We start from the raw sequence: 24,141 nt of genomic DNA on the forward strand, positions 1-24,141 counted from the left end.
TCAGGCCTGTTGAAATGATTTATAAGGTTGACTTCTACTGGCATGCTGTCATTTGTTGTACTGTTTATTGGTGTAAAAGTATATGTATGTATATATATATATATATATTAGCATCCTGAGGATGATTTTGATATAAGGATTCAAATGTTGAGAAATTAATCAGTTTTATTTCAATTAAACAGCAGTTTACTGAAAGTTATTTAATGCTTATACTTGTGTTTTTTTTTTTTTAGGATTAATTTTTCAATGTTTAACCTAATAGGGTTGAAATATTGAAATACCTTCAATCCACATCTAAAATATTAATGCAAGTCACTGAACACAAACAATATACAAATGACAGTCATAATTGACTGTCATTTGTATACTGTTTGTGTTCAGTGACTGGTTCATCAATCTTGCAAACACAAGATTCAGATGAATGCAAGTTAGCAAGTCTCATAAAGAACTGCCAGGGTTTTATTTCATAGAAACTTGAAATTTTCATCTTGCAAAAAACAAAATTATCAGATAAATACATTGGCCTCATAGCTTTAGTTGTGTAATCTGCATTTCCAACCAAACCAAGCAAAGAGGAAAAAACCAAGTTTCTGGAAGAAAATCCTCCAATTTTGGTCTCAGTACTTTTCGTTTTATGTGTATCTCACCAATGAAGAGGTTGAAAATCTATAGCACATTAGTATCATGGGTTAAAGATCATCTGGGAAAACCTGCTCTAGAGTTGAAAACAAACTGGACTTATTTTCAAGCTCTTTAAGCCATCCCACCTGCTGTTCATTACACTAGGATTCCAAGCCATTATTTGGCTAGCGAGCAAAGAGAATTTTAATCAATCTCCATTTGAAAAGTCCTTATAAATGTACCTCATATTCTGATCCACAACCAAGACTAGTTTTAACAAAGTTACTATGAAATAATATAGCAAAAGCAATTTGGGGAATGAGAAATAAATCCATAATACCAAACATTATAACTTAGGTCAGTATAACCAAGTTTCACTGTATATAAAAAGATCTGAATTATATATATTTATATATGGGCAATAAATATCATGCACATACATAATGTATGTGTACGATGATAAGAGAGCATATACAGTATATATGGTGATAATATACAGGTATACTGTCACCTCCTTAGTGCAGTTGATGAAAAGAACAATAAGATATGCACCCATCAATTGGAAAAGACCTAAGTTTTCTATTCCTGTCATAATATGAAAATGAGAATTCTTTCAGTTGAAGGTGAGTTAGCCATCTTATATGGGGGATAGTAGGGATTTTTCTTAGGCATATAGATTAGCAAAGAAAAATGCAAAGAGAGCTGTGGCAAGGGCGAAAGCGAGGGCAGTTGATGAGGTTTATGAAGAACTGGAGAGAAACGGTGGCGAAGCTCAGTTGTTGAGAATAGCGAAAGCCAGAGATAAGGCCTCGAAAGACATAACATCAGTCAAGCAGATAAAGGATGCCTTAGGAGTAGTATTATAAGACGAGGACAAAATCAGAGGAAGATGGAAAGAATATTTCCGAAAACTACTAAATGAGGAGAATCCAAGAGAGAGGTGTGAGGATGGAGAGGTAAATGAGAGACCGGTGCAAGACATAAGTAGAGAGGAAGTGGTTTGGGTACTGAGAAAAATGAAGAAGGAGAACCAGATACCTGGGGAAGTGTGGAAAAGTTTGGGCAGTGAGGGCGTGGATATGTTATGGGATCGGATGTGTAAAATAGCCCAACAGGAAAAGATACCAGAGGAATGGAGGAAGTATTCTCGTCCCAATCTACAAAGGAAGAGGAGATGTTCAAGACTGTGGCAACTATAGAGGAATCAAGCTGATGTCACACACATTAAAAATATGGGAAAGAGTAATTGAAGCAAGGTTATGGCAGGAAACGAAAATTGGTGAGGAGCAGTTTGGATTTATGCCAGGAAGAGGGACAACAGATGCAATATTTGCGCTAAGGCGATTGATGGAGAAATATAGAGAGATGCAAGTGGATCTGCACATGGTGTTTATAGACCTGGAAAAGGCATACGACAGAGTAGCCAGGCAGGAGGTATGGAGGTGTATGAGGAAGAAGGGGGGTGTCGGAGAAGTATGTGAGGTTGCTGAAGGAGATGTATGAGGGAACAGAAACTCAGGTCAGGTCTAGTGTCGGCATGACAGAATGGTTCCCTATTGTCGTAGGGCTACACCAAGGGTCAGCTCTGAGCCCCTACCTCTTTGACCTGGTCATGGATGTACTAGTGGAGGATGTCAAGAAGGAGGCACCATGGAGCATGCTGTTTGCCGATGACATTGTTCTATGCGAATCATCCCGAGAGAAGCTTGAAAATACCCTAGAGAGTGGAGAAAGGCATTGGAGGAGAGCGGCATGAGAATTAACCAGGTGAAGACTGAATATATGTCAATGGGGAGTGACGAGGATATCGTCATACGACTCCAGGGTGAAAGGCTAATTTCAGGGAAGAAATTCAAGTACCTTGGCTCGGTTGTCGAGAGGAATGGTGACCTGGATGAGGAAATACAGCACCGAATAACATGTGGTTGGATGAATTGGAGGAAGATGAGCGGGGTCCTGTGCGACAAGAGAGTGAGTTGTAAGAGGAAAGGAAAGCTCTATAAGATGGTGGTGAGGCTGGTGATGCTCCATGGTGCGGAGACGTGGCCTATAACCAAGGCACAGGAGAGGAAGATGGAGGTAGCGGAGATGCGGATGTTGAGATGGATGAGTGGCGTGACAAAGAAGGACAGGATAAGGAATGACTACATCAGAGGGACAGTTAAGGTGGGACCAATTGGCAAGAAGATACAAGAAAGTAGGCTGAGGTGGTTTGGACATGTTGAGAGGAAGGGTGAGGAGTATGTTGGTAAACGAGTGGAGTATATGGAGTTGGAGGGAAGGAGGAAAAGAGGCAGGCCCAAGCTCAGGTGGAGGGATAAGATGACAGAGGATCTTAGGGAGAAAGGATGGAGTCCGAAGGATGCTCTGGACTGGAGAACTTGGAAGAGGAAGGTTAAAGATTGGTGCACCAACCCTGTTTAACATGGGATAAGGCAGAGTGAAAGAAGAAGTAGGGATTTTTCTTCTTGGAAGCTCAAGCTTTTCCTCCTAAAAAAGCATATGTTCTCTGGCTAGAGAACATACATCTACCACAGATAGTGATTCATTTAGGGTATAGTGTTGTGTGGTGTACATTGGCCTTCCATGATGAGTCATGTCACATAATAATAATAATGGAACAATAATAATAAAAATTGTATGCAATAAAAAAAGTTATCATTTACTCTTTTGAAATTTTGGGGTACTTTATGGATCTTTCAGTGGGAGTACCAGATTGGTATCTGTGAAGGTGTGAGTATTGGAGATGATATGTGGATGGCTAGATTTATTCTTCATCGAGTGGCAGAAGATTATGGAGTTATAGTATCACTGGATCCTAAACCTGTCCCTGGCGAATGGAATGGTACTGGCTGTCATTGTAATTTCAGTACGAAAGCTATGCGAGATACTGATGGCATAACGTGAGTTGTATTCACAAAGAAAATATTTTCAATTTAATTCTTCTTTGAATGTTACTGATTCAAAGATAATATTTTAAATATAATGCCCTGCACTCCACTATTAAATATTTGTTATTTTTATAATAATTTAAGTATATTTAATAAGTTCAATTTATCATGGAATAATTATAATTTATTATTTTTATTGTTATGAAATGTATTATGTTAATTTTATTGTTATGTGGGTGCATTATGTCTGTTAACTGCATGTGTATCCTTCTAACTGATTTGTGTGTGTGTTGAGGGATGAAGCATAATCTTGCACTTAGCAACACTGAACTAGTATTCATTACTGTTGTCTATAAAACCAGTTCCTTCAGATCAGCCTACACGGCTTCTGTATCCAGAAATGTCCCTTCCTTCCTAACACTGCATTATTCACAATTATTATGTATTACTTATCCAGACTAACTCCAGTATTATTAATGTACAAGTGACTGAATGAGCAGCATCAATACCCTCTTACACTACTCTCTGATGCATCTCATTTAATCACTCTCCTATTTATGTCACAAGCCTATTTTGTAAACTCATTCTCCTGAATTTGTATAACAACATCTAGCATGGAATCTTGTCAAATGCCTTGGCAAAATAATTATTGTGTCCATTCCCTTTATCCAACTCTTCATACACTATATTATAAATTTGTGAATTTTATAATTAATTTATATGAATGTGAACAATAATTTATCAACTATTAACTTTAGCAATTTGTGAGCAAATTTGCCAAACCAAGACTTACCTTTAGCAAAGTCATGCTGTCCTCTATACAGGATCAAGGTGCTATCTACCACTCCTAATTAGCCTCTCCAATACTGTAATGATCAGTCTTGAGATACTGATTGGTCTATAACTGGTTGATCCTAACTCCATTCTTGTATAATGAAATTATTTTGTCTTCCTTCTATTCATTAGAAACTTGTATTGAGATTCAAGTTGAAGAACCAAGTCAGAGACAGTGCTAATTCCCTTGAATTTCTTCAGGAACAGAGCCAAGTTGATAACTTGGTAATGAGGTTTTTATCATATTTAATGTTGAAGAGATTTTTCATGGGGGTGCTTAAAGGTCAAAGCTGTATAACTGAAAGGAGACCTCCACATAGCCTTTAAAGGAATGCGGAGAAGAACAGACCAGGACTTCTGACCTAATGTCCAGTCCTCATCTTTTCGTGGTGCACCCTGTTAGGTATCTACCTGGATACTGTACAAACGAGGATGGGCTGGTAATTTGGGATTTAGCCGACCAAATTGTATTCTTATTGGCTTAAACTACAAATAAAATGATGGTATACAACATGATAAAATTTCATGCTGGCTGGAGTGTCACCCAGTTAAACAAGGCCCCTGTTGTTTTCGCTATGAACAGCGAAAAGTCAGCTACTGGAACAAATCCTGAAACATACCCCAACTCAACATTACAAGAGTTGAAGATTGGTACTATCAACATAAGAAGCCTGAATGGCAAAGAAATGGAGCTAGCTGAGTATTTTGTACATAAATGATATCAGAAATAGCTTGAAAGGAAATACTGAGTTATTTGCTGATAATGCAAAATTTGGTAGAGTAATAGTGAATCAAGACGATGTGGAGAGCTTGTAAAGTGATTTAAATAAGCTATTAGTATGGGAAAAAGACAATCGTTTAAACATGAAGAAATGTAAACTTATGCATTTTGGGATAAATAGATTGCAAGCTGTGAACCACATTGATGGAACTGTATTCCAGGAAATAGATGAAGCTAGGGATTTAGGAGTGGTGGTAGATAGTGAGCTGAAGTTTAAAGGATATATTACTAAGGTTTCTACTGTAGCTCATAAGAATACTTGACTATTGAAGAACACACTAACAAGTAGAGAGAAGGAAGTTGTTATTACTCTTTATAAGGCCTTGATATGTCCACATCTGGATTACTATGCTAGTCTGGTCTTCTAGGCTTCTTGGGGATATGGAAATGGTGGAAAGGATTCTGAGGCAAACAACCAAGATGGTGAGTGGTCTGTGGAACATTCCCAATGAGGGGGGGGGGGAATGTTCCACAGACCACTCGCCTGCTGGTTGATGGGCAGAAAAGAGTGGATATGATAGAAACATTTACATTGCTTAAAGGGTTTTTATAGGATTTTATATGCAGGAGAAATATTTCAGCACTTGGCCAGAGGGAACAGAACAAGAGGGCATCCTTGGAAGGTGAGTAAAATGGTGGTCAGTAAGGTTGTGAGGACTAAATTTTTTACTTCGAAAGTTGTGAATGAATGGAATGGGTTTCCAGAGTCAGTTGTTAGTGCTTTGCCTGTTAATAGGTTTAAGGAGAGGTATAATAGATTGTGTGGATAGTTTAGGTCTCCTGTGATGAGTCTTCAGATTCCATGAAAGTGCCTGTACAATAATAATTATGGAGAAATTCATGACAATTAAACTGTATAAATTTTCATGTTGTAGCTTTATAGGCTTGTCTGATTTCTGAGATGTTGAGGACCTTTGTCAGGCTTATATTTTTTTATTGATTTAGGGAAGTATGGATGGCCACATCTATCTCTTCTTCTGGAAAAACATTTATTATGTCATCTGATGTGTCATGATCATTTCATTAAGTTTAGTTTACTTTTGTTGGATACAGAAGTATCCATTTTTTATGGGGGGGGGGGTCCTGGTGGTTCATCTTTGGGTGAGATCCTTGCCATAATTTTCTTGACAAGTGGGATCTCATCAAATGGGATAGTTTTTAGAGTTGTTTCAGGAGTGAGAGTGTGACTGTATGGTATGATATGACATGAACTCCACAAAGATCATAAAGTTCAGGTATGGAAGTGGTTTGAGTTGCTATTAATATTTTCTTAATTGTCACTTTTCCAACATAAGAAGATGCAACTTCTTTCATCCTGATATGATATATTTTGTTTTGTTTTTATCTTTTGTATTTTTCTGGCATACATGGGAGTAGGTTGGATGATCTCCCTTACAGTCAACACATTTAGTTTCTTTTCAGAGCAAGATTTATTATCATGCTTTTTTACTACCACATCAGGCACAGGTGGAAGAGCCACAACAGGAAGTTCGAGCATGCCCATATTTCTGACATTTAAAGCATTTTATTGGATTAGGGATGTACAGCCTAACAGAATAAGTAATATACTCTGCTCTTACAGAAGTTCGAGGTTTAAGTATATCAGTGCTAAGTTGTTTCTGGAATACGAGTGTCCTTCAGTGGTTGTTTTTTGAAGTTAGTTGTTGTCACAATATTGTGTATTTTGGTTACCGAGAAGACGGGGTTGGAATTGAATGCATAACGGTGGAAGACAAGATGAAGGATAAGTTTTCATTATTTAGTTATTTCATTTTATTTATTTATATCTAGTGTACTTAAATGTTCTGTTTGTAATTGTTTGTACTTTTTCATATAGTTATACTCCCTAATACTTAGCGTTTATTTTTTGACCCTAATTCGCGACACTATTTTGAATAATGGTGGCAGTTAAAATTGCAAATGGCATATCGCCAAGTTCTCCCCAACCCCCATTTAAGAACTCCATTTTGCATGATATCATACAGGATTCTGTAGCATGCATGACTTGCAGAATGTATGCATCCCAACAATTGTATATGTGGCAGGAGAGAGAAGGGGAAAACATATGTGCACAAAATGCAGGCAATGGGAGGAACTGTGATTTAGAAATGACCATAACTGACCTCATTGAGTCAGAGACAGGAGATTCTCCATGTAGAAAGATGACTGGTATGATAGAGGGCGAGACAAGTATGAATAAAATAATAAGAGTGGAGAGTATGGAAAGGTTGAATGATTCTGAAGTTTTAGGAGATAGTCTCAATTGGGATAGGGTGGTAAGAGGTGTAATGTATGGGGACTCAATGATCTGTGGTGTCCAAGATAGGATGCGTGAGGAGTGTTTACCAGGAGGAATGATAGAAAGTGTGGCTATGGCAGTTAAGAGAGGTGAAAGAGTGGATGAGATGATTGTGATGGTGGGAACAAATGACTTGAGTGGTGGTGTAAATAGGGCAGCGAGAGATATGAGATTCTTGCTTGAGGTGGTACAAAAGAAGACACAGAGAGCAAAGATAGTGTGTGTGTGTGTGTGTTGCCTGGGTATGATAATGACGAACTGAGCAGAAGAGTGGTAATATTGAATGACATAATAGCTAGAATGTGTGACAAGAGAGGACTGGAATATGTGGATGCTTGAAGTGTGTTTGAGGACAGAGAGGAATTGTATTCGAGAGACCGCTTGCATTTGAATGAGGAAGGACGTAGGCATCTGGAGAGATTGCTGTTCTGAACGAGTCAGTGTGTTCCAGTGTGGATGGTAGCAGGGTTGGCCTCTTGTGGGAATGGGTACTTGGGAGAAGGGGGAAAGACATCAGGTAATGCTGAGCCCAGTGGATTCTAGAGGGGAAAATGCTGGATATAGAAACAATGCAATTTTATGCTTTATACTAATGCCAGGAGTATTCGGAATAAGGGAGAAGAATTGGTGGCACTGATAGCATCAGCCTGGACAAAGATTATTGGGATCACCGAGACGTGGTTGACAGAAGAGGATGTAATAACAGGAATAGCAGTTGGTGGGTACAGCATTTTTCAGCAGGATAGGAAGGGAAAGCGTGGTGGTGGAGTACTGCTTATGATAGGTGACAACCTATGTCCTCTAAGAGTGGAGGCTATGGAAGGCTGTGACACTAATGATTTTGAAAGCATATGGTGTGAGGTGGGCAAGAGAGGATATTTAGTGGGATGTTGCTACAGACCAAGGAGTCTTATGTAGATGTTGAGACAGTTGAGCATGGTAAGTGCAAGAAGAATGATTGTTATGGGAGATTTTAACTACATCAGTATAAATTGGGGGGAGGAAGATGCATGTAGCAATAAGGGAATGGAATTTCTAGAATTCTTGAGGGACAAATGTCTTAGGCAACATGTAACAGAGGGAACAAGAGGCTCAAGAGTTTTGGATTTGATTATAGCATCAGAAGAGTTGATAATAACTGAGATGACATCTCTCCCACCAGTTGGAGAGAGTGACCATATGGTTTTGACTTGAAAAATGAATAGATATGCAGGAGTATCAAAGAGACGGGAATGCATGTGGAATTATAAAGCAGGTGATTATAATAGTCCAGGTGATTATAATAGTCTTAGACATCAACTTGGGGAAGTTTCATGGAGGGAGGAATTGGAAGTCGGGATATCATTAGTGCTTGGGAAATTGTGAAGGAATATTTGTTAGCAGCAATTGTAAGCTGTATTCCATGAGTGAAGAAGAGGATGCATTTTGGAGTAAAATGGATGACAAACAATATTAACAGGAACTGCATGCGAAAAAGAGGCTATGGAAGAGATATAAGGAGAACAGGTGAAGAGAAGATGTATGAAGAATATAAGACACAGGCCAGGAGAGTGACTAGTATGGTAAGGAAGGGGATACTGGAATATGAGAAAAGATTGGCCTAGATACAAGGAAAATCCTAGGGAATGTTTTAGCTATGTGTCCAGTAGGAGGAGAAATGACTGTGGAAGAATGACATTGTGGGATAAAAATGGGAATGCAGTGACTGATGCAGAGGACAGAGTGGAATTGTTCAATGAACACTTTATTGGAGTATTTCATCCTGGAGGAGTTAATTTGAATACTAGAGGGATAGGGGAGGTTCGAGATTTAGAGGTGGAGAAGGAGAGTGTGTTCCACATACTGAGTATTCTGGATGTTAGTAAAGCTGTGGGACTGGATGGTATTTCACTATGAGTTTTAAGAGAATGTGCTAAGGAACTGATAGTGCCTTTGACCTGGCTTTTCAATGAAAGTCTGACTGCGGGAAGGGTGCCCATGGAATGGAAAGAAGGTAAGATAGTGCCATTGCATAAGGGCGGTAGCAGACTGGAAGTCTCTAATTATACACCAGTTTGTGTGTCATCAGTAGTTAGTAAGATCTTGGAGAAAGTAGTGAGGGACTGTATACAGCATTGGGCAGATGAGGGTAATGTTATCTGTGAGAGTCAACATGGATTTGTGAAGGGGTGCTCTTGTTTTAGCAATAGGCTAGCCTTTTATGATAAAGTTACAAGATTATTAGATGAGGTATTTTCCTAGACTTAGCAAAGGCATTTGACAGGGTGCCACATGATAAGCTGATATTCAAGTTGCAGCACATGGGTCTGGATGTCAGATTTGTCAACTGGATTCAGGATTAGCTGTCTGATAGGTAACAGAGAGTTGTGTATGGTGGAGCAATATCAAAGAGGCAGAAGGTTACAAGTGGGGTTCCACAGGGCTCAGTACTGGGACCTATATTGTTTAACCTTTATATCAATGACATTGTCCATGGATTGCAAGGGGATATTCAGTTGTTTGTGGATGATGCGAAGCCAGGAAGGTTTATTAGTAATAGTGCAGATTTATGTGGTAGCCCTGCAAGAGGATTTGAATAAGCTAGATAGATGAGAAAATGAATGGGAGTTTCAGTTTAATGCAGTAAAATGTAAAAAAAGTAAGGTCTTGAGGTTTGTAAAACATCGATGGGACACTGCATACTTTATGGGAGGAGTTAAACTGGAGGAAGTAATGGAGACAAGAGATCTGGGGTTGATAATTGATAAAAACCTGAAATTTAGAGGACATATTGCAAAGGTAGTGAAGGTAACGCAGAGGACTGCTGCAATAATGAGAAGGACACTGACCTGCAGAGATTAAATGGTTATCATTTTCCATTGTATAAGACTCTGATCAGACCACACTTAGACTATTGTTCTCAGATCTGGTCCCCAGGATTTCAAGGGGATAAATTAACTGTGGAAAGGGTACAAAGGCAGATAACCAAGATGGTGTCAGGTCTGTACAATGTTAGTTATGAGGATCGCCAAACTCTGCAGTCCACACTCCTTCAGCTAACAATGTTAGCTGAAGGAGTGTGGACTGCAGAGTTTGACGAATCCAAGAAGGAGTGGTGACATGATTGAGACTTTTAAACTGTTGAGAGGTAGTTACAGGGTTGACACTGGGGAGTTCTTTTGCTTGGTTGAACAGCGGGCAGGAGTCATCACAAGGGGCTCTCCCTGAAAGTTACGAAAGGAAACTGTGAGAAAGAGGGTGAGGAGTGGTTTCTTTGCATGGAGGATGGTTGAACCATGGAATGCATTGCTTGATAGAGTGGTGAGAATAAGAACGGTCAATGTGTTTAAGGAGTGGTATGATAGACTTTGTGTTTCCTAGGAGGGACCTCCCTTGATAAGTCTTATTATTATTATTAAACAAGACCTCATGGAGTCAAAGACTCATCTAGGAGGTCCTTTTATCTCACACACATCTCATCATACCGCATCTTAAACACATTCAAACTCCTTGCAAACACCACACTCTCATGCAAGGCATTCCAATCATTCACAACTCTGCACGAAAAAAACCTGCCTCTCACTCCCCTACTCACACCCTCTTTATACAGTTTCCAGGGATGACCTCTGGTTCTCCCCTGATCTCCCACTATTCTCTGTAGAACTTCTCCTCCATTGATCCTATAACAACCCCTTACCAACTTGTAGGTCTCTATCATATCTCCCCTCTTCCTTCTCTCCACTAGACTCTGAAAATTACATCTTTTCAATCTTTCCTCATACTCGACATTCCAGAGGTCAGAAACTACCTTAGTCAGTCGCCTTTGGACCCTTTCCAACATCTTTTCATCCATCTGAAAACCAGGTGTCCAAATCTGGGGACAATAGTCCATGTGTGGCCTAATCAAAGCCTTATACAATGGAACAAGAATCTCCCTACTTCTACACGTCCAGTGTCCTCCACATCATTCCCAGAAGTCTTTGTGTTGTCTTCACAATTTTGGCGATGTGTCCCCTAAATTTTAGATCCTTATCCACTATCACCCCCAGATCTCTTATTTCCTCTACTTCCAACAATATATTCTCACCAAGCATAAATTCTGCATCCCATCTTTGTTTTCCAAATTTTAAAACTTTACATTTTGCAACATCAAACTCACATCCCCATTTCTGTGCCCAATCACTCACTTTATATTCAAGTGTTCTTGCAAGGCCACAACATCTTCACTACTCTTTATGGTTCGTCCCAACTTTGCATCATCTGTAAACAACTGAATATCTCCATCCAAATCTTCGCCAATATCATTAATATACAAGTTAAATAGTAATGGCCCTAAAACAGATCCCTAAGGGACTCCACTAGTGACTTTCCTTTTCCTGGATATGTTCTGCTCTAGTTTGACTGTCAACTTATCATGAGGTACTCTATCAAAAGCTTTTGCGAAATCCAAGTAGATTACTGTGTATCCTTCTCATCTGTCCAAGGAAGCAGTCACTTTATTGTAATAAGTAAGTAGATTACTAAAACATGACCTCCCTTTAGCAAATCCATGCTGTCCATCAGAGATTATACCATTGTTGTCAACCCAACTCTGGATCCTAATTCTCACAAGCTTCTCCAACAACTTAACCACAACACCTGACACACAGATAGGCCTATAGTTTGATGCTTGAGTTCGATCACCTCCTTTATGAAGTGGCACAATCTTGCCCTCCTTCCACTCTTTAGGGACTTGACCGAGTGCAAGACTCGTATTAAAAAAATATGTCAAGGCAGGTGTTAACTCTCTGGCACATTCCTTCAGAATACACGGTGATATATTATCAAGTCCCACAGCCTTATTTACATCTAGTTTACTCAACTCCCCAAACACCTCTTGCTCACTTACAGTCAGTCTCTCCTCCCCATCATCAACTGCTCTTAATCTCTCCATGAAGTAACATTCACAAGATTGAAAGATCTTTATGAACTGCTCATTAAGTATCTCCACCACACATTCTGCAACAGCTGTCTTTATACCATTTCCTCCAATCAATGTCATCCTTCCATAATCATTCTTTCTTTTGCTGGCTACTTATCGAAAGAACTCCCTAGGATTCTTTTTAGCTTCATTAGCTAACTGCTGTTCATACCTCTCTTTAGCTACTCTCACCAACCAAGTCACCCCCCTTGCCTGGTCTTTGTAGACCTCATGAAATTGGTTACTTCCACTTCTCTTATGCTGCCTCCACAATGCTCTTTTTCTCTGTATTGCATGCTTAATCTCTTTATTCATCCATCTCACACCTACCTTATTTAACCTTCTCACCCATGGTATACATTTAGACATTGCATCTACTAAATATTTTTTGAAAATCGCCCAAGCTGCATTGATCTCTTTTCCAGCTAACTCCTCATTCCATGCTACACCTGCAAGCTGTCTCCTGAGTTCTTCATAATCACCCCCCTTGTAGTTCCACATATACCCTTTTTTCACAGGGGTCCTTGCACTGCTGGCAACCACCCAAGTAATCACCTCATGGTCACTCTCACCAATTAGTGGATGATTTGACACCTCATTTATAATTACATCCTCCGATGAGATGACCAAATCCAAGACCCTTAATCCTCTTGTGCCCTCTGTTACATTCTGTCTGAGGTAGTTATCCCTCAAAAACTCAAGAAACTCATTTTCTTTACTTCCAGTTGCTATCTCTTCATTCCAGTCTATATTGCCATAATTAAAATCTCCCATAATGATCACCCTTTTCTTATTTGCTTGGCTTATTTGAGTATACATTTCACTATTCACCTCTATCTCACACCATACTGCCTCAAAACCACTGGCCCCATATCCCTCTTGCATCTCTACCTTGTATGGACATAACTCTTTCTCTATCATCAATAGCACTCCCCCCTCCCTTTTTACCCCTTCTATTCTCACGAAACACATCATACCTTTCCATCTCTATTCCTGTCAGGATGTCATCCTCATCTAACCATGTCTCACTTATTCCGACAATCTCTGGGTGCACAGACGCAATTAGTGCAACCATTTCATCCGCCTTGTTTCTTATACTTCTAGCATTGGTATACAAACACAACAACTCATTTCTGGATCTACAGCTAGTTCCACTGATACCACTCCCTCCCCTCTTGATAGTCTATCAAGACTCGATAGACTTGTGTTTCTTTACGATGTCTTTTGACTCCATGGAGGCCTGAATAATAATAATAATAATAATAAAAAAAAAAGTAAGGATGATGTTCTTGGTTGGAATCAGTGACTATCTCTACCCATCAGGATGTGCTTCATAGCGGTCACTTCTTTATCTTTGAGCCCTGAACATATTTCCTATCTGGATCATCAAGAAGGTTCCATTCTGATATCACTCCTCTAGAATAATTTAGCAATTTATGAGGTGTTACTGTAAATGGTATTCCACCCATTGATGTTGCACTCTCTAACCAAAATGGATCTACTTGCCATTTTCAAGTGGGGTGAATAAAATCAAGTGAATTTCGCTGGTATTGATATGAAAATATAATACTGTCTTCTTATTTCTCTCAAGAAGAATTTGCTTCATTCCAGCTCTCAGCCATGACAAGTTTATTCTTCTTTGGATGACTTTCAAGTGGAAACACACCAGATTCATTGCCTCCTCAAGCCGTCAAAAAACTCTTCTTTTTTTTTTGTTCGAAACACTACTTTCCGTATAAATCACAACTCTTTTTATAAATCACAAATATTCCCACTGATAGAATGTTATTTTGACAAATGGGTGTGGGATACCAGAAAGGGCTACTGATGATGACAGCAGATGATCTGCAGCCAAAAAGAATAGGAGATAGGTGGGAGTGACTCTTCATTTGAAGCAGTCTGATGTGAGATTAAGGCCAGTAAGACAAAATATACAGTTGGTTGTTGCTATAAGCCAAGGGTTACACAGATGATCTGGAAGACATGCATCAGCAAATTAGTATAAGTACAGGTCGAGTGATTATTATGGGGGACTTCAATTACAGAGATACAGACTGGAAGGAAAAAAGATCATGTGGCAGAAAGGAAATGGAATTCATACACCTACTGAGAGATAATTACTTGAGGCGGTATGTGATGGGACTAGGGGTGTGAGAGTATTGGACTTGATCATAGGATCACTATCCATAACCAAGGTTGCCACATTGCTTCTGATTGGCAAAAGTGACCATGTGGTCTTGACTTGGGAAATTGTAAAACATGAAGAATATTATGTCAAGAAGGGATATATGTGGAACTACAAGGCAGGTGATTATGATAAGCTTAGGAGGAAGCTTGAATCTGTGGTATGGAATAAAACACTGCAAGTAAAGGATGTTAGTAGTACATGGAAGATAGTCAAAGATCATCTAGACTAGGGGTTCTCAACCTGTAGTACACATACCCCTTGGGAGTACATGGTAAATTTTTGGGGATACCTCAGGAGAGCTCAAAAGTTGCTAGATCTAGTAACAAAGTTGCAAAGTTGGCAACTTTGTTGAATGAGAACTGAGTGATGAAGCACACCGTTGTAGTTCATGTTTATACACATTTGTCAATCCTCCCTCCCCTTCCCTACCCGAACAGCTGATTGCCCAGATGTTACAGATGTAACATCTGGGCAATCAGCTGTTTGGGAGTACATGGTAAATACAGCTCTATGTATTTGTTGTGATTTATTTCCCTTGCTATACTTAAAATTATTTTTAGTCTTCAGTTCACTGTGAAGTTAAATGAACGTGTTTCTAAAGTGTTTATTGATACATGTAATTTATGAATGCAAAATTTAATGTGTGTGTATATATATATATATATATATGTTTTATTTTTATTCCCATTGTTATATTATAACTATAATTTTATCTATCTATACAAAGGGTACACCAGAACCAGTGATCTAGATGAAGCGATATTCAATTGTATACATAAGGTAAGGAGGGTTAATCGGGTGGGAGTTAGATGGATGAGTAATAGCATTAAGAATGAGCTGTACAAGAAGAAATTGCTGTGAAGGGTATATAAGGAGAAAGGTGACCAGTAAACTTATGAACAGTAAGACTCAGGTGAGAAAGGTGACCAGCATGGCAAGGAAGGCAATATCAGATTACGACAAGCAGGCCAATTGAAATCCCAAAGAGTTCTTTCATTACATGGCAAGTAAGAAGAATAAAGACTATGGAAGATTAACCTTCAGTAATGATGATAGTTATGAGGTGACAGAAGCAGATAAAATAGTTGAGTTATTGAGTGACCACTTTGCAAGGGTATATCATCCAAGTGAGGTTACTGTTTTAACATGTGATAGACATTGACGTGGGACAGAGAGGTTCTTGGAATATTGCAGAATCTCAATGTAAATATAAATACAGCTGTGGGATTAGATGGGATATCAGCTATGGTTTTGAGAGAATATGTAAAAGAACTGGCAATGCCTTTGACAGAATTGTTTAATTTAAGTCTCAGCTCTGGTATAGTTCCAAAGGAGCGGAAAGAGGACAAAATTATTCCTTTACATAAGGGAGGTTCTAAGACTACAGTAACAAATTATAGACCAATCAGTATCTCAGGCATGGTGGTAAAAGTACTAGAAAAATTGATAAAAAGAGAATTCAAGAATGGGGTAGAGAAACATATGATACTATATGTGGGTCAACATGGCTTTGTGAAAGGTCAGTCATGTCTTACTAATTTACAAACTTTTTTTTTGTAATAGAGTAACAGCTGAGTTGGATAAAGGAAATGGCTACACGATGATTTTGCAAAGACTTTTGACAGAATACCACATGGAGCTCTGTTATGCAAATTAGAACAAATAGGGATGGATATGACACTGGTTATGTGTATAGAAGGGAGGCTGCTGGACAGATATCAAAAAGTAGTATATGGAGGAGCAGAATCAAGGCGAAAACAGGTGACTAGTTATGTGCCTCAAGGTTTAGTGCTGGGACCACTACTGCTTAATTTGTACATAAATGATATAGGAAATAATCTGAAAGGAAATATTCAGTTGTTTGCTGATGATGTGAAATTAGGTAGAGTAATAGTTAATCATGGCAATGTGGAGAGCTTACAGGACAATTTAAATAGATATAATCTATAAGCTGTGTACCAAACTGATGGAAATGTGCTCCAGAAAATAGATGAAGCTAGAGATTTAGGGATAGTGGTAGACAGAGAGTTAAAATTTAGAGGATATATTGTTAAGGTAGCCCATAAGATTACTTGGCCATTGAAGAACACACTAACAAATAGAGATAAGGAAATTGTTATTCCTCTTTATAAGGCCTTGACACATACATATCTGGATTACTGTGCTCAGATATGGTCTTGTAGGCTTCTTGGTGATGAATAAGCAGTGGAGGAGATTCAACAAGAGAGAGAGAGCAACCAAGAGGTATTCAGTTGGCTGGTAGGAGGAAAAGAGGGGATATGATAGAAACATTTAAGTTGCTTAAAGGGTTTTATAGGATTTAAGCAGGGGAAATGATAGAAACATTTAAGTTGTTTGAAGGATTTTATAGGATTGAAGCAGGGGGAAATGTTTCAGCACTCATCTAGAGGGGCCAGAACAGGAGGTCATCCCTGGAAGCTGAATAAAGATGTTGTTAGTAGGGATGTGAGGACTAGATTTTTTGCTTGAAGAGTTTTATTAATAAGTAGAAGGAGCTGCCAGTGTCAATTGTGAATGCTTTGTCTGTTAATGGGTTCAAGGATAGGTATGGTTGATTGTGTGGATAGTTTGGGTCTTCTGTGATGAGTCTTTGGATGGCACTAAAGAAAGCTAACGGAAAACACGTCAGCCATTATACCTAACTTCTTGCTTGCCATTGTCATGGAGTGTGCATGCTCGCCAAGGAGTTTGATGGGTGATTGACAGCTGACAGCGTTTGGTATGGAATAAGGCTCTATTTAGAGCAGGGATGCACAAACTTGTTAAGGCCGAGGGCTGCATAGTTCCACTGTTACTTATGGGAGGGCCACCAAAAAAAACTTGAAAGTTATCTACCATATATTGTTTATTTTATTTATACCTATCATAATTGTTACAAAAAAGGTAATAAAAAGTAAGTGAATTTAATTTGACGCGTGACATTGCATTGATTTGACAATTGTTTTGATATTTGGTTCGAGTTTTGTAGTAGCCAACAGCAAAATTGATTCTAAATTTTCATCAGTCAAGCAGTTCCTATTTTTTGATTTGTTAATATTCATGACTGAAAAAGTTTGTTCACAAATATATGTTGAGCCAAAGAGGCTTGCACATTTTAATGCATTGTCCAGCAACCATTTATAATTGTTTTTATCGACACAATGATAGAAGTTTAATATTTTGCCTTCGTTAAATTTATTTCGCAGGCTCTCATCGTTTTGAATGTCGATGAGTTCAAGCTGTGCTGCTTTGGGTGCATTTTCGGGCAAAATGGCAAAAGGATTGCTAAATAAATCTAGCAACGGTTTCACTTTTTTAAAATCAGAAAACCAATCCTTGAAGGCTGATATCAAGTTATCAATCTTTTCAACATACACAGTTTTGAAGTTGACATTGAACTTTTCAGAAACTTTCTTATAATTAGGAAAATGGATGTAATTCCCTGACTTCAGTTGGATTTGAAATAAATTTAACTTGCACTGAAAAGACAAAATGTGGCCATAAGTAACCAATTGATCTTTGCCCTGAAGTCGCATATTTAAATGATTAGTAATGTCAACCAGAAAGGCTAAGTCACATAACCAATCCGAGTTTTTTATGTCAGGGACATTTTTGTTTTTTTCAGTCATGAAGATTTCAATTTCATCAATTAAATTTAGAAACCGCTCCAATGTTTGTCCACGATTTAGCCACCTCACTTCTGTGTAAAAAATTAAGTCACCATATTCACTTTGAATGTCTTTAAGAAACTTTTTAAATTGTTGGTGATTAAGGCCATGGGATTTTATAAAATTAATCATTGAAACCACAACTTTCAACTTTTCAACTCATCGTCATGCCATCCCAAATGCTGTTTCAATATAGTTACTAATCCAGAATTAGCTCCTATCATGGAAGGAGCTCCGTCAGTCGTGATACCTGATAATTTTGTCAGATCTAAATCAATTTTGGAACACTGTTCCAAATGCCCAGTGAGCATGTCATTACCTTTCATTTGATCTGACAATGAACTCATTCCAATGAGCTCCTCACTTACCTCAAACTCTTGCATTATTCCACATGCAAATATTAACAACTAGGCTGTGGAAGTAATGTCAGTTGATTCATCAATAGCTAATGTGAAGTAAGAAAATTTCTTTGAATAAGATGTTAATTGGTCCTTTACATTTTCCAACATTGCAGTAATTCTTCTTTGCACAGTCATCCTGTTTAATGTTGAATTTTCTCAACATTTTTGGCTGATTCAGGACAAATTTTTTTAGCCGCTATCTCAAGCAGTCTTTAACAAAATCTTCATCTGTAAATGGTCAGCACCTTTTTGCTATAAGGCGAGATATTTCAAAACTTATTTCTGTTGCAATTTCCGAATCTTAAATAGGTTTTGTAAACATCACTTGCTGACCTGTCAATTCTCGTTTCAAAAATGAATCTTTTGTTTACGTAGTTCTTCGGGTAGATTTGAAAATGTAGAATGCAGACTTTCATAGTGTCTCCTTATATTGTATTCTTTTGGTATGGCTACAGCACTTTTGCAAATCAAGCACACGATATTATTAAACGACTGCACAAAACCATATTTTCGGTCCAGCTATCCTGAAACTGCCGTTTTTCATCCTGTAGTTTGTGTTTCCTACTTGGCCATGCTTTATCCATTATAGAATTTATTTTTTATCGTTTCCTAGGGGTGATAATTAATTGTAGCAACCGTACCTACAAAAACAAAATACTCATATGACAAATAGATGAATTATAAAATTTGTTAACATTATTACTAACCGATTATCATAAGAGACAGGCAATCGTGACGTCACAGCTACTTTGCTTTGTGCATGTACCGTTTTTAAAAATTATCTATCATGTAACTTGTTAAAGTTAAAATAATACACGGTGAGGTGGGCCGCCAGCAAATCAACAGAGGGCTGCATGCGGCCCGCGGTCTGTGCATCCCTAATTTAGAGCCTTTGGAAGTAACGGAGAAAAACAGATGAGAGCTAATGGAAGTTTAAGAACGCAGATGGAGGAATTTTGTTCTTACGAAGTTTATTTAGTTGTATGCAACAGTGGGAGGAATATTAATAGAAGATTCCAAAAAAGGAATCGTAGAACTGTGAGCCTTTAAGGTGGAGGAGTTAAGACTGTAAATAAGTATTGGTAAATAAAAGAAAATATTGAATGATATATGCACGTAAACACAAGAAAGATATTTAATTAACCAAATATTTCGGTTATTTCCTTGAACAAACGTTCGAACCTATAACGGGATCTATGTAAGAGGCGAGTCCTGGACCAAAAGATGCTGTGGTCAGTTTCAATCCCATGTGGAGCCAATCCAGACTTTTCAGGTTTGTTGTGAAGAATGGAGGATTGATGTTCTTGGATTCTTTTTTTAAGAGAACATCCAGTCTGTCCAGTCATTCCAAGGCCTCCACACTTCCCATGGAAAGCGTGGAGGCCTTGCTCCATCGTCCCAACTTGATTTTTTTTTTTCCAATCATGTCTCTACTTCAAAATATTCCGTTTTATACTTAATACTTAGTGATATAACATCACACAGCATGTTCTATTTTTAACGATCTATTGTTAGTATTCTAACTTGTATTTTTTAAAATTGTTCTTGTAATATCACTGAAGATGGTCTGCTATTTCCAGACCGAAATATTTGGTTAAAATATCCTTCTTGTGTTTACGTGCATATATCATTCAGTCTTATGTCACAAGTATCCTTAAAACAGCAAAAGAAAATATTGCAATTGACGTTCTATAGGAATGTTCGAGGAAACGCGCTGATTGGCAAATTTCATCTGTTTTAAGGACGCCGGATCTATCTGTTATTTCTACTGGAAAAGGAGACGGAATTTAGCAACTCAGATAAAGCAGTAGAAGAAACCTTTTTTTGCTGGTACAAAAAATTAATAAAATTGAACTGCATGAGGTAAGAGTACCTATCCTTTGGTAAATTCAGAATCTATACTTCAGAGTCAGGAGGAATAATGTGTGCTACATAAGGGTGATGAGAAAGGATCCTATGCAGAAGAAGAACAGAATCTTATACATACATCTTCAAGGCCCACTCTTCCTAATTGGGTTGTGGGGGCAAAAGCTGCAAGAGGAACTTCCAATGGTCACAATCCTCTGCCACCAAGTTCAGGTGTTCTGGTGGGATTCCCAAACGTGTCCACCCAAGGTTTTGGATATAATCTATCCAGCGAGTCCTTGGCCTTCCACATGGCCTCCCACCCTCTGGCTTGGCAAAGAGGGCCTGCTGAGGGAGCCTCTCTTGTGGCATTCTGACCAGGTGCCCGTACCAGCGTAACTGTGATCTCTCAACAAGGAGAAGCAGCGGTTGAGTATTGAGGGTTTCCCGAATTGCAGAGCTTCTGACTCTGTCGAGTTTTGTCAGCCCTGCAACCCTTTGAAGGAACCTCATTTCAGCCGCTTGGATTCGTGTCCGCATTCTTTCGGTCATTACCCAACTCTCATGACCATAGGTGAGGATGGGGACATAGACTGTATTGAAGACAGCCAGCTTTGCCTTCTGGCTTAACTCCCGCTTCAATACTACTGAACGGCCAAGCTTCCGCAACATTGAGCTTGCTAAGCCAATTCGAGTATCTAGCTCTACGTCCCATTTTCCATCATTCGTGAATATGGACCCAAGGTATTTAAACTTCTCCACCTGTCTCATTGGGACTCCACTTACATTTAGAGTGCACTGGGATGGTTGTCTTGAGACCACAAATGTTTCAGTTTTGGCCACACTGAGCTTCATTCCGGCATCTGCACAAACAGCTACAAACCTATCCAGGGTCCGCTGTGGAAGAGCTAAGCAGAACTAGGTCATCTGCAAAAAGAAGACGTCCAATGCTACATTTTCCAATTCTGACACACTCACTGCCTCGGCTGTGCCTATCAATCCAGTCCATAAATATTATGAAAAGGAGGGGTGACAGAACACACCCTTGGCGGAGGCCAACGGAGACTGTGAAAGGTTCAGACTTTGTGCTCTTTACCCTGACACAAAACTCTGGGCATTCATACAGGGACTTGATGGCAGCTAATAGTTGACCATCCACTCCATACTCCTGTACTACTTGCCAAAGCTTATCCCGAGGAACCCGGTCATATGCCTTCTCCAAGTCCACAAAACATGTGTAGACATTCTTGGCATATTCCCAAGATTTCTCAAAGACTTGCCTTAAAGTGAAGATTTGGTCAGTTGTGCTTCTACCAGGACGAAAGCCACATTGTTCTTCCTGGAACTTTGACTCAACTATGCTCCTGCACCGTCTTTCCAAGCACTTAGCATACACTTTCCCAGGCAGGCTGAGCAGAGAGATGCCACGATAGTTACTGCAATCCTTCTGGTCTCCCTTCTTAAAGACTGGTATTATTATGCCTGTCTGCCATTGCTTTGGTGCTCGCCCAGATATCCAAGCAGCCTGACACACTCGAGTCAGCCAGAGAACACCGTCTCGATTTAAGGCTTTTAGCATTTCGGGCCAAATTTCATCATCGCCAGCAGCTTTGCCCGATTTTAGCGATTTTATTGCTAAATGGACCTCTTCTGCTGTGAGACTAGTCATTGCCCCGATCTGCACCTCTTGGATGTCCACAACTGCTGGGCCACCCGGGTTAAGAAGGCTCTCAAAGTATTCCCTCCATCTGTGGAGGATATCCTTCTCGGTTGTTAAAAGTGCACCATCAGAGGCCTTAATTACCCTTGCTGTGCACGATTTCCTCCCTCGAAGGCGGCGGATGGTCTGCCAGAATACTTTGTTTGCATTTGCATAGGATGAACCTAATCTTTCTCCAAAGGATTCCCAAGCCTTCTGCTTTGCTGTCTTTACTGCCTTAGCAGCAGCTTTTTGTGCCTCAGCATACTGCAAACGCATCTCAGCATCTCAGGTGACCTGACTTTAAGCCATGTTAGGTAGGACTCCTTTTTTGCCTGGACAGTTTTTTGGACTTCTTGGTTCCACCAAGGTGTCCTTTTCTCACTGCCCATTGCCATGCCAAGCCGCTTTCTGCCACACCACGAGAGTGCAGAGGCATTGACAGCTGTTCCGAACAGCTTCCATTCCTCCTCAACATCTGCAGTATGTTTGGGAATCTCTTTGAACCTGGAGGAAATGTCATCTGCAAAATTCTTCCTCACAGCCTCATTTTCCAATGTCTCCCATTTCACGCAGTATAGCTGCTTAGGCCTACCAGCGTTGATGGTAGCATCTGGTTTCTGAAGCCATAGAGTGCACACAACAAGGTGGTGGTCAGTTGACAATTCTGCCCCTCTTCTCACACGAACATCCAACACTGAGAAAAATAGGTCTGCTGAGACTATAAAGAAGTCAATCAGAGACCTTTGTTCTAGTGTATCCCTGTACCAGGTATACTTATGGACTTCTCGGTGCTGGAAGAAGGTATTCATTATGGACAAGCTATTAGTACAGCAGAAGTCCAATAATTTCAATCCATTCACGTTAAGGTCAGGGGCACTGTTCCTCCCAACCACACCCCTCCATGTCTGGTCATCTGTTCCAACATGTGCATTGAAGTCACCCATTAGCAGGACTGATTCCATGTTTGCCACCCTGTCAAAAGCAGCATCCACTTCCTCTAGGAAGGCAGAGTATTCTGACTCCAGATTAGGTGCATAGGCTTGAGCCACAGCCAAATCATGGTTTTTCATCTGAAGCCTGAATACACATACCCGTCCCCCCAATGGAATCCACTCAGCAACACAGTCTGACAGCTGGGGGCTTGTGAGTATCCCCACACCCGCCTGAGCAGACATTGTCGGGCTCACACCAGAGTAGTAGAGCTTCCACTCCTTATCCAGGTCGACAGTTCCACAGCCTCTCCTCTTGGTTGAAGAAAGCCTGACTAAGTCTAGCCGGTAGCACTTGGCTTCCTCAACCAGTTCCAACTCCTTCCCTGTCAGAGAGAAGATGTTCCAGTTGCCTAAAGCCATAGTCTGGTGCCGTTGTCATTGCCATTTCCGTCCTTTTGCAGAACCATTTCTTTGCGCTGCCCCTAAACACCTTCCCAAATGGGTAGCGGGCCCATTGATGAAGTTTCCTCTAGCAGAGTGCTGAGGAGTGGTGTCTAAGGGAGACTGTAACATATTTTTCAAACGGGTCCCTCTGCCTAAAACCCGAACGCATCCCTTGGTAACCCGCGCGACGGACAATGCGGTATGAACATTTTTTGATGGCCTGATCATGTTACAGTGTTTGATAATGTCCTGTTAGCACAAGACGGAATGACATAGAAAAATAGGAAAGATTCCCCTCGAATACTCTAATAGCATTCGGGGGAAGGAGCAAGAAGAGAAGAAAGAAAGAATCAAGGGAGGAAGAGGAGGGACCAGTCTACAGATAATATAACAGATGTATATTACACGAAGTAAGGCATGGTCCAGCATCAGGTACCTCGGGTTTTCCACACCCATACTCACTAAAGTGAGCCCCTGAGGATCTTATATCTTCGGAAAAAGGCCTTAACAAAGAAACTAACTACGAACATTTTGTTATTGTGTAAACAAGGTGTTTAGTCTGGTAGATGTGGTTAAGTATATGTTAAAGAAACCAG

The 24,141-nt window shown here is 39.6% G+C and overlaps 1 protein-coding gene across 1 annotated transcript in view; it reads left to right on the top strand.

Annotated features, from left to right (window-relative positions):
- LOC150103868 (glutamine synthetase 2, cytoplasmic-like) overlaps window positions 1–24,141 on the top strand; it is a 98,810-nt gene that overhangs the window by 71,009 nt on the left and 3,660 nt on the right. The window contains exon 5 of the mRNA XM_090396576.1: window positions 3,325–3,524. Within this exon, the coding sequence (XP_090252702.1) occupies window positions 3,325–3,524 (200 nt within the window). The remainder of the gene's footprint in view (window positions 1–3,324; window positions 3,525–24,141) is intronic.

The sequence above is a fragment of the Typopeltis vanoorti genome, chromosome 8, assembly GCF_054136105.1.
Source record: "Typopeltis vanoorti isolate ZY-2024b chromosome 8, IOZ_Tvanoo_1.0, whole genome shotgun sequence".
Classification (NCBI taxonomy): domain Eukaryota; kingdom Metazoa; phylum Arthropoda; class Arachnida; order Uropygi; family Thelyphonidae; genus Typopeltis; species Typopeltis vanoorti.